The sequence below is a fragment of the Netta rufina genome, assembly GCF_964035555.1.
Source record: "Netta rufina genome assembly, chromosome: 4".
NCBI classification, from domain to species: domain Eukaryota; kingdom Metazoa; phylum Chordata; class Aves; order Anseriformes; family Anatidae; genus Netta; species Netta rufina.
This window is the reverse complement of record NC_140127.1, coordinates 5,797,739-5,814,026: the sequence shown is the minus strand read 5'-3', so window position 1 is coordinate 5,814,026 and position 16,288 is coordinate 5,797,739. Positions and strand designations below refer to the sequence as shown.

The window sequence follows — 16,288 nt, the reverse complement described above, 5'->3', positions numbered from 1 at the left end:
GCCTATGGGATCATCGGTAAGTCAGGCTCTGTATACTGTAAGTGTTTATGTTTCAGAGAGGTGTTGTAGGAAAAATACTCAGGCTGTACTGAAAGAAACAGGAATTTTAATGTTTAGTTCAAAATGACCTGTTTCAAAGTTCATCTCACATTTTCTTTGCTGTTTGTGTTCTCAATTTGTTAGTGCTCAGTAGAAAAGAGAAACAACAGATCTGCTCTTTCTTCTACATTTCTTGCAATTATGCTGATTTAAATTCTGCAATTAAGCAGTTGGAGGTGAAATATTCCTGAAAGATTCTGCAAATTCTAGCAGGACTTTTTAAAGGCAGAAATGCAAATCAGTATCCAAAAATAAATTTAGACTTGAACTCTTGGATTGAAAATTACCTTCCTGCGTTGTTTCTAGGACATGTAAAATTACTCTGACACCAGCAGAGGAGCCCATTAAATACATGACTGGTCATGTATAAATGAACCTCTTTGCTTGGGCGGGGAAGACAGTGACAGGGAAGATGACCTTTATTAAAGGTAAGACACAATTTAAGTAATTCTGTCGTTTGTTAAAATGTTTTTATGCAAAGCAAAGTTTTGTCACATGAGCATCTTCCTATATGCTTATTTTGAAAAAGTGTTTCACCAGTGGTGATAACGACCATTAAAACATTAATTATATTGCTAAGAACTTAGAGATTTATGGCCTTGTGGTGGAAACTGTCTTTTTATACAACTACTTATTTTCAAGAAGTAATTATCACGGCACACCCAGAGTGAAACTGTGTTGCTGTAAATGCTGAAGGGTATACAGCAGTGGAATGCATACCTTGATGGTGATTTAACAGCCTTGGTGTCACTCAGGCATTCAGCTGAGTTGTACTAAAGTGTTTATGTACTTATAGTTTGAGTCATTAGGATAGACTCCGTACAATACAAGGCAAATACTAAACAGTTTCAATCTGTCATGGTTCACTTTTAGTCTTCAGCATTATCTTTAGGTGGAAATTTTCTTCTTTTGATTTCTTCTGCTTTTTGAAGATGTATTTATTCTGTGCATTGCACGATATGGTCTGTAGTTGCAGTTGCAGAATGATGCATTTCTACAAAAGGTTTTAATAAATGATTCTCAAAATGTTTGAAAGTTGATACTTGAATAAACATGAAGATTTCTGGATACTGCTCTGAAGTATTTAAACCTTTTGAGTATAGATTTTGAACTGCAAAATTCATGAAAACAGGCTCTGCAATGGGAATTACTTTTGTAAGATTCTAGTCATCAAACCAGTGATAATATGAGAACTGTATTTTGATGTTTCCTCATCAGACTAAATCCAGAGGTGCAGAGAGATGAAAAATAATCTGACAAATTCAGTTTATGATATACTTTGAAATCTCACTGGACACTAGTAGCAGAGGGAAGGCCTCTCAACCAGTAGTTAGTTACAGTCATCCTGATGAATTTCTAATGGGGATCATTTTTGACTTGTAGACTCCCACAGACGTTGATCTCCACACAGGTTAGAAGGAAGCTCCAGGATATAAAAAACAGTAGCTTTCAAGTAGTTCAAAACTTGAATAGATTAACTCAATAGTTTTGGAAATTTAACGCAATATTATCAGTTAACAGCATTCTGCTTTAGGAACAGACAATGTTGCCCCTTCTGAACTTATCTCTATAGAAGAGTTAAACATCTCTTGAAACAGAAGAGTCAATGCTTTTTTTTGAGAGCATACACACAGATATTTCCTTTTATCATCATCCATTGTTCTAAAGAACCATTGCTTACAATATCCTTAACTGCTCAGATAAAGAAAGAAGACACTACCCAAATCATTTGGGAGTAGATTTTTCTAAAGTTTTCCAAAGCTTTGGGCAGTCATTGGATTCATTAATATGGGATATTCCAAAATTCCTTGCAAGTTTCTTCCAGAGCCATATTATTCATTATTTTCTGTGTGTGTATATATTTATTTATTTATTTTTTTACAACTCCATTAAAGATTACAGTCTCTAAGGAAAAAAAAAATCAATATCTGTGAGATCTAGGCTTACAATTTTACTGAATTATGGAACGTTTGATTTGTAGTTGATTTTTTTAAAAAGTTTGCAAACCTATTGAGTGAATGTTGATGAATAACGTACTCTCAGAAATAAAGAATAGCTGGTAAGAAATAGAAATCAGCTACGCACGTCATAGCAGTCGCATAGGTATGCATTTCTGATTTGTTGACCACTGCTCAGCCAAATTTTATAACACCATTGGAGAATTACATCATAAGGTTTGCCAAGGACTCTAAGACTAAGATTTGTGCCAGGGAGTCTTGTTGTGTTAGTTATGTGTTCCTTCCTACTCCTTTTCTATATAGAATTTTCCTGAAAAAATAAAAAAAAAAAAAAAAAGCATGCTTCTTAAAATGTTAATTTCCTCTAAAAGATTATTTCCTCTGCTTCAGGAAGTTGGCATGCAGCAAACCACTTCTAAATCAAGCTGCAAGCCGGTACTGTAAAAAAACAAAGAGTTTATTGGTACCAGACATTTGTAAATAAGTAATTGACACTCATGCTATAACAATAAGCAATTCCAAAAAAAACAGGGAGCTGCCAGAATAAACAAGTTTGCAATGAGCTCCATCCAATGCTGTATATCCATCAGGGTCAGTCCCATCAGTGGTGGTCAAAATAATAGCTCTGGAAGCAGCTGGAGTTCTGCAGCGCAGCAGCCCTCTCCTGTTTTTGTCTTTCTTCCCTCTCTGCAGTTTTCTAGTAGGATTCCTAGGCATGGGCAGGCTCCTAGCTATAGCAGTGCTGTCTGAACAGTGGTTCAGAGGGTTGGCGACAAATTTGAAACCTCTGGAATCACTGGGGTTTGGATACGCAGAGAACCAAGGTGAGATGCGTGCCTGGGGCACAGTGGCTCAAGGCTTGGGATTTTGAGGGAACGGAATCGCTCACCACCGGGGCAGCGCTGTGGGGACAAGGCTCAGGAGCAGTGCAGGATGTGTTTGTCCTTCCTCTATTCTTGGTGATTGCACAGGGATATGGTGAAAACATGGCTTTTACAATAGCATTTAATTAATTTTTGAGGCAGAGTCCCCTTCTGCCCACATTTCAGGCTTTTGGTTGGCTCTCTCCCATCCACCCTCCCCACCACCATTTTCTGTGCTCTCTCCTTACCTCCTGCACTTCTGCCTTCAACAGGTCTCTGAAAAGCTGGCAGAACCATGAGAGGGGCCACAACAGACCTTTGCAGTTTTTCAGCAAATGACAATAATTATGCTAAAGTTAAAAGTTAAATGTCATGTAAGAATGTGTGTAGGGTCTGCGTTGAACCATAGGCACTCTTTGGTAACCATGGACATGTTAAAAATGTATTGGATAAAGGGGCACCTGTGCATAAAGTTTCTGTTCAACAGAGAGTGAAATGTTATAATCTAAATAGGTGATAGTGTCTACATAGCTCTTTTAGAAAATAAATTTTTGAGAGTTAGAGGATGGATCTCAAGGCTCCTAAAAGCCTTGGCTTGGTGTACCTGCTATATGATGAGTTTCTGTTGGCCTTGACCTTCAAGATACTTTTTTAAAGTGTTGTTCCTAGAAGGAAAGACAACTGGAAGGGATGAAAAGAAAATTATTTGATAGAATTTAACTCTTTGACTGGGGGGTGAGGTTGCAGATCTCTGAAGTGAAAACAGAAAGGGCTGGCAGGTTGTTGACAAGGAAAAGTTTAGGAATGTCTCTTCTTACTCTCCAGGTCTGTGTCCAAGAAGGGTCATGTGTCGTGTGTCTTGTTCTTGTCTTTTTTTTTTTTTTTTTTTTAAAGTTGGCACAAATAGCAGAAAAAAAGCCAGAAAACAAAGATGTATAGAAGATACACGGAATTCCAGTGAATTGTATTTTGGTGTCAGATTGGTGTATGCTGTTGAAAGTAAGTGCATAAATCTATTTTAATTGCTTGCATTAAAAAATAAAAAATAAAGTTTAAAATCATAAATACTATAGGTTGCAAACAACACAAGACAAAGCAAATAGTACAGTAATAGATACACGCCCACATATATACTGTAAATCAAATATATGCTGCTAGACAGTAGAAATCCATTATTTTTTTTGAAAGTTAGTAAGTTTTTCCAAAGAGATGTTGCGTTGCTGAGGCTATTCTAGGCTAATAGGAAGAGTATTTTAATTGTTCAGCAATAATCTCTTCAGTACTTGTGTCATGACAGCAGATTTCTGAAATGTTACTGAGCCAAAGTCACTCTTAATTCCTTTGATGAGTGAACCAGTGAGTGAGAGCAATTATCCCCAAATTTAGCTGTTCTTTTATTCTTAAACTGATGTATAGTTCCCCAAAATATTAACTGAATAGCTTCTAAACACTTCAAACTTCAGCCTTGCGAAACTGCTTGCATGCTATTCAGTTCAGCTATGTTGCTCAGTATTTGTGGTGTGCGAAGAACTGCCTGTGCCTATTGTTTTTGTTCCCAGATTAAATCTCTGAAGGCTTTGGCAGTTTCAAACTCTGTTGAAGTCACTGGGATCTGAAGATGCTCACAACTTTGTAACCCTTTTAACAAACAACACCATAATAATAATAATAATTTTCAAAGGACTACCCACCAAATACTGTAAGTAACAGTAGCAAAACCTTTTCATTTTGTACAAACACCAGTGCTTCTGGGAGACCATTCCATTCTCCAAATGTACATATGTTTGAGCAAAGGGTTCCCAGAAACAAGCAACAAGAATATTGAGACCATTGCTCAATAACCACGGTTTTTATTTTGCAATAGTTATTGAGATCTGCAGGGGTTTTCCTGGGTTCAAAACTTGGCTGTTTTTAGTAGCAATATTTTCAGTTGTGTCATATGAATTGTTTCATTTTGTTAGAGCTGAATGCTGTTATCTGCCATTTCGGAATTGCTAGCTATGTATCTTGGAGCAATGTAGTTGTACGCTGTACAAATAGCAAAAATCTATAGCAAAATGCTGTGTAACTTGAATGTTGGCTGTAATCTCTGTGAGTCTCTCGGGTTTGTATCACTATCCAGGGGATGTATCTGAGCATCTTATTTAGCCTGGTTGAACATTATGCACTTAGATGCACTACTTTCAAAACTTATTCTTGAATGTTCAGGTGGAAATTCTCTCTCAAGAGATACTTCTTTTTTTTTTTTTTTTTCATATAGATAATTGCCACTTAAGCCAGTTTTGCGGAAATGACACATGGAGATTTTAAGATGACCTTCACATGTTTTACCAAAACTTAGCCTACATAGGGTTTTGAGACACGAGTACGATCAGATTCTTTTTCTTGTACAGCTAAAGCATATATTCTTTTTTCCAACAGGTTTGCATAGCCTTCCAGAAAGAACTACTCTTCTTAAGCAGCAGGTAAGGAAAAGAACTTGGGTAAAAGATTTGGGGAGGAACAGGAAAGGACATTTAATATATTTAATCTTATTATACATTTTTCTACATTAAAGTCAACAGGCTGCAAATATATTCTGCTACAAAGCTTTTTGTAAGAAATATCTCTATAAGAAAATACATCTCATTAAACATTTCCTGTAAATAAATTATCCCAAATAACTACGGTTTGTAAGAGGAAAAGGGAGGGGGCTAGGCCAATGATAGGAAAAGATAAAAATTGCTGAGAGCCCATTTCTGCAATCCCCCCTCCCATCCCCCCCCCCGCTCAAGCTGGGTTACATTTTCTTTTACATGTCATCACAATGAAGGCAGTAGAGCTCCTCTGTCAGTGTAAACAACACTTGCAGAATTGGTTCCTGTATTTTTTGAATATTTGAAATAATGCTATTTGTAAGCCTTATTCCTGCTTCAATTATGCGAGAAAAACTCCTCTGAAATAACCAGAGTTAAACTGGTAGGACTGTGAGATTAAAGTCTGACCGAGACTATTAAAAACAGAAGAAACTATCTCAGAGCAGTCCCTCTAGACCAATAAAAAACAACTCCAGTAGGGAAAGAGGCTTGTGAACTACTCTTATTTATACTCTTATGAAAGATAAAGGTAACGTAGCTGAGGTCTGTGTTCTAATTAGGAAATCTGAGTAGGGGTGTATAAAAGCTATAGCTTTAAAACAACCACTGATAGAGACATGTCAGTGGAAAAAGGTGTCTAAAGTATGGGTGACATGGTCTTAAAACTATATACTGGTGTCCTTGCTTTCAGAACTGATTAAACAGAAAGATCTCTTGTGTTATAAAACATGACAGTGGGTAATTTTAAACAGCTAATTATGGTTTAGCATTAGGTCAGTTATAGAATTGGACTTTTTAAAAAAAATTATCAGTCTCTTTACCAATGTCTATACAAAGGAATACTTGCAAATAAGTAAAATTAAAAAAAAAAAAAAAAAAAGTTTGAAAAGACCTGTGATAGAAATCAAACGATGTAGGCTGTCCTTTTTTAACCAGTACACAAACAATGTAGAGTTGTTAGCTGTTTTCACAGTCCACGTACTTCCATCACTCCTGGCAGAACAGTCCAGACTGAGAAAAGATCAAGTTCAGGTTGGATACACACGAGCCTGGTGTGCTGCAACATCCCATGATGCTTAACAGGTCAGTGTGGTCACACCATCTTCTTGCAGCCTTTTCTGCTGGAGAGGAGGTGCTCATAAGAGCCAACTCTTTTTTCTTTGCTACCTCTAAGAAACAAATCCATTTACGCTTCTGCAGAGTGCAACCAGATTGAACACTGCCAGCAAACTGTGGCCCATTGCTACAACTAAAATGTAAAACTCTGAGTTTATAGTGCTATGGGCTAAATCCCCCAACGAGTGCCTACACTGTCTGTTACAACAGCAACAGTGGCACAATTTCATAGCTCTTCATGTTATGTACTTCAACACTCCGCTGTCTCTTTTGGAAATGTCTATAATGCATGTATGTTTAGGCAAAGAAAGTATATTTAGGACTAACGAGCAACTGCCTGTATATAATTCTGGATTCAGCATGCGTGTATTTGCTTCATCTGTTCAGTCCAATGTATACTAGCAGTAAACCGAGACAAATACAAGCGATTAAGTACCATACTATGACATTGAACTACATAAAGCATTTCAGTTTACCTAAATATACGAAATAAAACCCTGTTTAAAGGCCTCTGACTAGAGAAATTGCTGCTGTCTTGGAATCGCAAGATGGCAAGTTTTCACCTCTTTTGCGAGGGCCTGCAAAATGTAGCACTCGTGTAGCACTCTTGTCCTGCAGGAGCGCTTTGCTGAAGTGTCAGCCCTGAATGACGAGAGTGTATGGACATTCACAGTAACTGCATTTCCCTCTCTCACACCTGCCATGTGTATTTTAGTGACCAATAATATGTTGACAGACAAGCCTTCCTGGAATGCACTGCTTCCTATATGTACAACGTATACAATTTATTTAGCAGGCACTGTGATGCTGGAAAACCCCTGTAGCCCATACACTGAACCCCGGAACATCATGGGACAGCACAGCAAGGTAAGTGGCATTAATTTCCACCGCGCTTGTTTGCATACTAGCATTTTCCCACAACCTGTAGGAGTTATTTACAGAAGAACTGCACAGTGGGAAATCTCCAGCTGCTCTTGTGTTTGCCACCAGCTCAAAAAGAAATGCGTTTGTGACTTCTTTCTACTCCTACCCTAACTGTTGCTTAAGCCACTCCTCTTTCACGTGCAGTCCTTGTTTCCCACCATGCTGTAACGCATTAAATACATACAACCACAGTCACTTGATGCTACCTTCCCAGTCCTCACTCAGATTTTCTGACATACGTGAAGTCGTGATTTAGAAGAGGAGGTCGCGTCTTTCCATACTTTGCAAGACAGCCCCTTGGCACAGTCACATCGTTGGAAAATCTCCAGTCCATGGGAGCCTTTCTTGCGCTGTTTGGTGCACACCTCCCCCTGATGCAACACAGGCTTGCAAATTTTGGTCCAGAAATGGCGAGCACAGCAGTGTCCTTCAATACAGTCTGATGACCGCAGGCAGGGATCGCCTTCGTGTCCTAAAAGGAGTAAGCAAACTATTTTACCTCAAGGGAAAATGTGAAAATACAGGTTCAGTGCAGACTGATGCCAATGAAGCTCAGAAAAAGGAGAGATGATATTTCCATCTGTGGCTATCTGAAGGACATAAACACAAGGGAAGAGATGAATTAGGAAGGTTTGGGAGGGTAATTGGTGCAAACTCTCCCAAGACTTAGGAAGGAGACTACAGGTTTGTAAGCACAATGCCAAGTGCTTAATTACATGACTGTTATAAGAGGAGGATGTGTACCGTCTTGCACAACTGAAAAATGAATTTTCGGTCCCCTCTGATACAGAGAAGACGGCAGATGCTATTTCAATCACAGGAATTGTTGGTTGATGTTACATCACTTCTGGAGTTGTGCTCTGAATTCTCACGATAGAGATTCATGACCTGGGAAATGACTGTTGCTGCTTTGCATTGCTGTACTTAAACAGCAATAACAGGAGAGTTACTAACTAACGAGACGGTGTAGTGCAAATGTGCTCTTACCTTTTATGTGTGACAGCTTGGACTGTGGCCTCCCTAAGTTTTGCCATCCCAAATCCTTGCTAGCATAATGACCGTTCTTCTTGTTGCGGGGCCCGTCTAGAGCAGGGATGTGAGGCGTAAGGATGCTTTCAGTTACAGGTACGCAAATACCTGTGGGGAAAAGTCGGTCAGTCGTAGATTTCAACAAGAGGAAAAGCAGCTGAGGAACATACTTGGGCCAGGATTGGGACTGGAACCATGAAAGCGAGGGGGTGCTGGGCTCAGCTCCAGCAACTCTCAGCTCTCATCACGGCTCTGTCACTGATCCCTGGCCCCTAATTTCATCACAGCAGCGCTTCACTCACTGTCACCGTCTTGCTGTCACACTGGCTTTATGGTCTGAGCATCTGGAGACTGCCTTGGAGACATCTCTCTCTGATCTCAAGAGGAGAGTGTGGGAATGTAAACAGTACAGTTAGAACCCCCCCCCCAGGGAAAGTATCCCTAGGATTGATTGGGTCTCTTCTGCTTCCTTACAAATATGGATTCTTTGCAGTTTTCCTGCAAATCAAGCCACATTGAATGTAGCACTTGAAAAGATGCTGTGATTTTTGTCAGTGGCTTCATCATCTGGCGGTTTCCCCAGTCCAGAGGAGGAAAAAGTCTGGTTGTACACAAGCCTTAAACGTAAAAACTACTATTATAGATAATGAAGTGGAGAAAAGGTTTAAAGATACATTAAAAATACATACATATATTCCTTGCAGTGCAGGATATCAGAAATGGCAACTGTGGCTTCCTGCACAGGCGTGCTTCAGGGAGGGGGAGGAAGGGGAAGGAGGCAGGGGAGATTGAACAGCCTCTAGCCTGGCACAGCTTTTGAATTTCAACTCATGCTGCACTGTCACAGCTGTCCCTCTTTTCCCTTCTTGCCTCTCTTCCCTTCCCCTTCCAAGCTAGGCACCATCTGGTCCTGCATTGATATGACAACCATGAATCCACTTGGTCTAATTTTACTCTTTAACGGCCTCTATTTCTCTTGGCTCGTTCATCATAAAACTTCCCCTGTCCAACCACACAATGGATATGCAGTTATAAAATGGAGTCACAGATCAGACTGGTTTCCTATGATTGTTAGATCTTGCACTTCTCTAGAATTAGAAGAGAAAGAAGATCACTCAGCATCTTTTCTAAGCCAAAAGAAAAAGACAAGTAAAGCTTATAGCTGATGATATTTTCAGCTTCAGTAAAAATACTGGATAAAATCCCTTCAGTAAAAGGGATTCTATTTTGATTTAGGAAAGAAACTGGAGTTACCCAGAAACAAATACTTCTGCTGAGAACATTTGGAAATCTCTTTTCAGTAGATACTATCAAAATGCTGATTTTACAGAGGGAAAAGAAGAAATGACCAAAGAAGTACCATTGTTGCAGCGATTCCCAGGGCAGCACATTCCATCTCTGTGGCAACGCTTCTTCTTCCTCCGGCATATCATGCATGCAGATGTTGCTTGATGAGGACTGTGACAGTACCGCCCGACTTCACATTCCTTATCGTTGGTGCAAGGGTAGGCCTGGTGGGTAAAAAGAAAAGTGAATCAGTGTGCAAGGGATGTATATAGTCCGTTTCCAAATAAAATAAATAAATAAAAATGAAGAAACCTGCAAGTGAGATACCATTCGCTTCGACTAGTAGATAGAGGTAGGGACACTTTACAGCAATCCTTATGCTTAAGCTGCTGGTGGAACCGTATGACAACCTCAGGAATTACAAAAATACAACCAGGTCCCTTGGTGATCATCTTTTCTTGCCTCAAACATACGTTGGCACAAGAGAACTTGTAGTTCTGTGGGTTCCAAGTTCTCAGCCCTCTGATTCATAGACGAGAACTTAAAACTCTACAGTGAAGAAAAAAACAGAGCCAGAAAACTTGTCTCAGTAGCTGGAAGTCCTGATACATAGTCTGCAACAGGTAATGTTTGAATTTGTCTTAATTCCATGAAGGAATTTTGCTTTGACAGGTGTCAGGTAGGATAGTAAGGTCACTGTTCTTACAGTCAGTGTCCACACCACACTGGTACAAACTCCCTTGCATTTGCACCACTCCCCACTGACCCACACCATTTGGAAGAAAACAAACATCTCCATTCAGCATTTCACTTTGATAACCTTTACTTTACGTATGTGCTTAGTATACTCCTTAAACCTGCCAACTGTTAGACAACGTCCCAATGGCATACAGCACAAAATCTCTTGCACATATAATTTCATGAAAGCAGAGAGAGACATACAAATTTTTCCCAGTTTCATCAAAAACAACATTATCTTACAGGAAGACTGTCTTCTAAGCAGAGGGTGAGAAGGTTCTATATTCTCCTCTAAAAAGAGAGAAGGGCAAGTTTATTGCTACAAAAGGAAAAGCCACGATGCTTTAAGGACACATAATGACACCATCACATTCCAGGATCCCTTCTGCTGACTCCCACACAGCTACAAACTATGCTCACTGTCTGCATCTAATTTTACTGCCTATTAAATTAATCATAGATTTTTTCCATTCCTCAAAATTATACTTAAGGAATTTGTTTAGATAAAAAGATGAGAATAAATTTTGGGCACTTTCTGGAAAATGATGTTTACACTTCCTCAACTAATTTTCTCCAGTGTTTTAAATGAATCAAATTGTTGCTTTTATTGTTTTAAAAACGACTCCTGCAATTATTTAACACAAACAAAAAGCTCAATTGACTAATTTTCAATGTAGAATTATTACTTTTTAAATATTTTTAATCAAGACTTGATTTTATTGTTCTCAGGAAAGACAAACATGGGTGCTGTTGAGAATTTGCTGTGAAAACTATTCTTTTACATGGAGAACTACCTTTTTCTGTCTCTGTGCCGTTCTCTTGAGAACTGGAGAAGAAAGAGGTCTGATAATAAAAACATGCAAGATTTTCTAGCTGGGTGGACCCATGCCATTTTCCATGTGATTTCATTAGTTGTTTTCTTTTTCAAAATGTATTTTACAGTAACAAAAGAGCTGCCTGAATATTTCCAGAGTGCTGCTGCTCTGTTACTCCTGCCCTCTGAATATATGCATCTTTGAAGAGTGAAGCTAGAGTGCAGCTGTTTGGAGTAACTAGGCGTGCGCATAAGGCTTTCTCCCTTAAGAATAAGCATTTCCTCTCAAATTCACCCTCATTCATCAGAGGAGGTCAGATCTTTTAGCTAGGAGTAGTGATAAGAGACAAATGCAAATGCTCACCTGCATGGTACGCTCAAGGCATAAGTGGATCCTACCTATTTTAGCAAAGCAGACCTAGATAAAATGCTCTCTGCTCAATCTTATCAGTCCTTCCTCTTGGATTATTCAGCAAGGAATAATCACCAAAAAATTATGATATAGCTAAAGTAAGACCTTACTAAACTAAATAACTGAAAATGCAGAAAAGTAATTTTGTATAGATCTGTGCATGGTTTTACTGAGTTTGGAAAATACTAACACTGCTAGCAGGGGGAAATGCAAATAAAAAACAGATGAACTAGCTAAAACCTGGAGATGAAGGCATTTTAGACCCTTGTCTGTCATCAAGACCTTCATAACCGCATCTTTTTTCCAATATGGGCATGTGGTATACACCTGCAACTTGTCAGCAAGAAGCCTACTTGCAGTTTTCTTTTGGTTCCTCAAATAGCTTTAAAAAAAAAGAGTTCCCTGATTCTGAATGGTGCTAACGAATGCTCTTGCGTACCATATCTAGTGTCTGTTTTACTTTTGGCTTTTAGGCCGAGTGACATTTAAAAGACATCTAAGATATGCGCCTCTCAACTTGATCTTTAAGAATGGTGAAAGTAACAAAAGGCAATTTTGACTTCCAAAATTGCCAAGAGAAGCAACATACATGTAACTCAGCCTTTAGTCCCACTCTAGAGCCCTGTCCTAAACTGAGATGACATTTTTGAAGTTAAAAATAAGCCAAAGCATTCCCCTACCACAGGCCAACGACTGCAGCACATCCACAAATCATTTTGTGTTACATGAAGCTCGGACAACAACTGGCAAGTCCACTCAAAGCCCCAAAAGACCAGCTGCCAGCCAGCTCTGTGAAAAACCTCCTTGCAAATGCCTGATGCCATCAGTTGCCTTGATCTTTCTTCCAAAACCGCCATCCATTTGGTATCTTAGCTATCAATCACTGGGAGCTTGAAACAAAGATGTCTACATAGCCGTGTCTCCTAGTCACTAGACATTCACTGGAATAACTCCTACCTCCCACAAAGTTATTTCTCCCTCTTCACCGTGCTCAGTATTAAAACACAAAAATAAAACAAAATAATATAGTGTGTACATAGCCTTGGCTAACACGAGGGAAGGAAAATGTGTTCATAATTGTCCCATTGCCAGCAGTAGCTGAGCATCTAAGTATAAATATGTATATATAGTTTAAGATACAGGATAAAGAAAAAATATTTGTAAAAACATACAAACTAACAAGAGTCCATGCATAAGTCAAGGTTTTCAGAAACTCTTACACCACAGTGCCTAAAACACAGTCTTTACGTTTGGAGAATAGCAGAGAACATTTCCTATATACAATGCAAAGACACAAATCAGTCCCAGATGGAGAGGGAAAAAGCAAGCTGTAAACCAGCTCTACTTCCCCAGCAATGATAACTAATTCTACAAGGCACTTCATCCCTTCACATTCTTCAGCTCTACATATCATTTTCTGGTCGTAAATCTCTATCCACTAAACATGGCTTTGATATTATGGGAAACCAGATGAAACTGAGATAAAATATGTAGCACTCCCTGAAGCTGCATTTAAACAATCTTGCTTAATTTTTTTTTATTTTTTTTTTTTTTTAGCCCAGATTACATGCAATCAGGTCACTCCTAGCATGGTACAACCTAGATTTGCCTGTGATAGCGTCACATTTCCAGATTGTTTTCTGATGAAGGGCATTGTTTGCTGAGATGTTTTCTCCTCAGACATGCCAATTGGTTTTGTATCCTCCTATAAAATATACTGCTGAATATCTGTCCCAAACCAAAATGCACAGAAAAGATGTACTGGATTTTATGTTGGGGGTTTCAGGCTAGATATTTAAATGGGTGCTGCTCTTTCTGAGCCAGGATGTCCCTTACATCAGTCCACCACGACTAACCTTTACCAGCTAAGTTATAGCAACATACAAACATCATCCTTTTCTATTTTGAGGCAGAGGGAATCTCCATTCCGGTCCTTCCTGAGTTTGTATACCAAATGCCAAGAGTACACGATAGAAATATCCAAGGAAAATGATGCAGTTTATAAAGGGGGAAGTGTTTTTTGTTTTTTCCTCCAGTGTTGAAAAAGTCCATCCAGAACCACTACTGAGGCTCTCTCCTTTGTGTTAAGTTCGCAGAGAGGCTGAGGAAGCAAGTGATTATCTCGCTTCCATGACTAAGTGGCTAATGCCGTGCCTTTGATTTGAGGAGCCTACAGGAGTGAGGTTTGTTTCTAATTTCATCTTCCCCTTTTGCCAGAGGAAATCTAGCTTAGCACCTTTCCTCAGCTGACTTGCAATGAGGCTTTCTTGATATGTTTGCTGGAGTCATTTGCTATCCCGCACATTTTATGTGGTCGCCCCGAACCACGGAGTTTCACCACAAGCTGGAATAACACCGAGTGGTGGGGCCGTGGTGCTGTGCAGGCAGGCAGCCCGAGTCTCCCTGTCTGGCACTATAAAACGTAACGCAGAAGCACTCCAGCGGAAGAGTAAGACAGATGCTGTAATGTGCTGAAGGGTGAGTGAACAGTCTGATGGCAGGCACACGTTATAGAGCTGTGGGAGATAAGGGCTTGAATTTCAGCGTGGCCTCCAGCAAATATTTGAAGACAGTATTCCCGGCCAGTGTCTTAGTCACCAGGCTCCCATTTGCTCATATTATGATGTCTCATTTCTTTTTATGCTGAAGCTACTCCACGCTGTGCTAGCAAACTATGTCAGAGAAAAGTGAGAAGAGCAACTGGCATCCTCACCTAGGCTGTGTCATCACTTACCCAGCACAAGCAGTCCCAGACACCGCTGGCTGCAGACCCACCTCCAACACCGAGAGGAGCTGTACCTAAATAAGTGGTTTGGTGTAACAGATACCAGTACGGAGTCCCCCAAAAGCAGTTAAAGCTTTTTCTTTTTTTTTTTAAACACATCATAAAGTCCTGGTGCAGAGTCAGTGCTGGCAGATGATCACGGCTACTACCACTCCCAGCAGAAGAAACAGCAAGAAGGTTATTTGTTACCCTCTTACCGTGGATCCTGAGCAGTGCTCAAGAAGAGAGCCTCAGCCTCACGTACCGCATAAATGACAAGCTCACTCTGGTTACCACACCAGACACTTGGCCAGGTTCTTTCTAACAAACATCCCACATTGGTTACTGGGAACTGACCTGCAGAACGGGAGAAAAGCCTCTGTCAGCAGTAGAGCTGGCAACTAAGAGTGCTGAGGAGCTACCGGGACAATCCTTCACTGCACTCCCCCAGCAAAGAGGCAGGAGCTGCTGTAAAGGTGAGACAAAGGGCAGCAGGAAATGGATACGCACGTTATCCTAGGAATAACCCTGCCTCCTAGGTACCAGCGTAGTAGCAATCACATTTAGGCAACTACTTGCACATCCCCGGTGATCCCTAGTTGTTAAAACCCTACAGGAATACCCGTACTGTTAGGTTATGCTATCACATCCAGCAGAAATATTTTTCTGCTGTCAAAAGACCTCTTTTTTCATATCACCTATTTTCACACCGTGTCTGTGAGACAGCTGACCACAAATGAGTTGGCTGTTCCTCACTTGTTCCTTAAGAAGGAAAGCTTATTTTCCTTATTCCAATTAATTGTACATTTATAAAATCTAAAACAATGGCTGTTGGAGAGGTGGAAGCTGACCTCTCTACAGCCAGTGTGCTAACTGGGTGATCGCATAATTTATTGATCACATAATTTATTGATCATGAACTGAACTGTAGGTGAGAGAACAGGGTTTCCACCCTCCCCATTAGAGCCGAACAATAGAGCTCGCTGCTCTTTGCTCTCAGGACTGTGCACGTTGCTCAATATCCCACAGCCATCAGGCACGATGAAGCAACCAACTGGCTCAGTCATGGTCCTCTCGTCCTGCTCTGGACAGGGCAGAGCTCTCTTTCTGAGCAAGGACTTTGTTCTCGTAGAGCAAACGCATGAAATAGCCACAGGGGTGCCAGGTCTGCTTTTGCTTTTCTCTCTCTCTCTCTCTCTCTGAGAATTAATTCAAAGTAAAAGCATGCCAACAAATTAGGAAATGCAAACATATGCTTTCACCAAATAGCCTGATGTCAAGAATAATTACAGGGAATACAAGTCACTGTTTGACTCCTTGGGTTAGGCTTGATCCTGAGCAGAGATCTCAAAATTGTTTTGTTTTTTAGCAGATCAGGATTGATGGGGCAGTTGCATGCAACACGTGGCCTGTAGAGCTAGATGAATACATTGCACAATGGATTTGTCCCAGTCAACTCTGGAGAGGGAACGAAGATCCTCTCTGTGCAAGGCAATCAAAAGACCTAATGGGATCTCACAGGACACAAACCTTTGTAACAATGGAAATAAGAGCTCTTTGCTCAGAACCACATAAATTGGATAAAACAAAATGGAAAAGAAAAAAAAAAAAAGCACAAAACAAACAAACAAACAACAAAAACCCTCCTCCTATAGCTTTTTTTCCTGCAAGGCGACTGAACTGCTTTCTGATAGCTTCTCACATGTGT

At 40.0% G+C, this 16,288-nt stretch overlaps 1 protein-coding gene across 2 annotated transcripts in view; it reads right to left on the bottom strand.

Annotated features, from left to right (window-relative positions):
• Positions 1 to 5,417: 5,417 nt before the first annotated feature.
• Positions 5,418 to 16,288, bottom strand: part of DKK2 (dickkopf WNT signaling pathway inhibitor 2) — a 54,240-nt gene continuing 43,369 nt past the window's right edge. For both annotated transcript variants that reach the window (XM_084285804.1, XM_084285803.1), the window contains 3 exons: positions 9,926 to 10,076; positions 8,524 to 8,673; positions 5,418 to 8,008 (listed from right to left, as the gene is read on the bottom strand). In XM_084285804.1, coding sequence (XP_084141930.1) covers positions 7,758 to 8,008; positions 8,524 to 8,673; positions 9,926 to 10,076 — 552 coding nt within the window. In that variant the 3' untranslated portion in view covers positions 5,418 to 7,757. The remainder of the gene's footprint in view (positions 8,009 to 8,523; positions 8,674 to 9,925; positions 10,077 to 16,288) is intronic.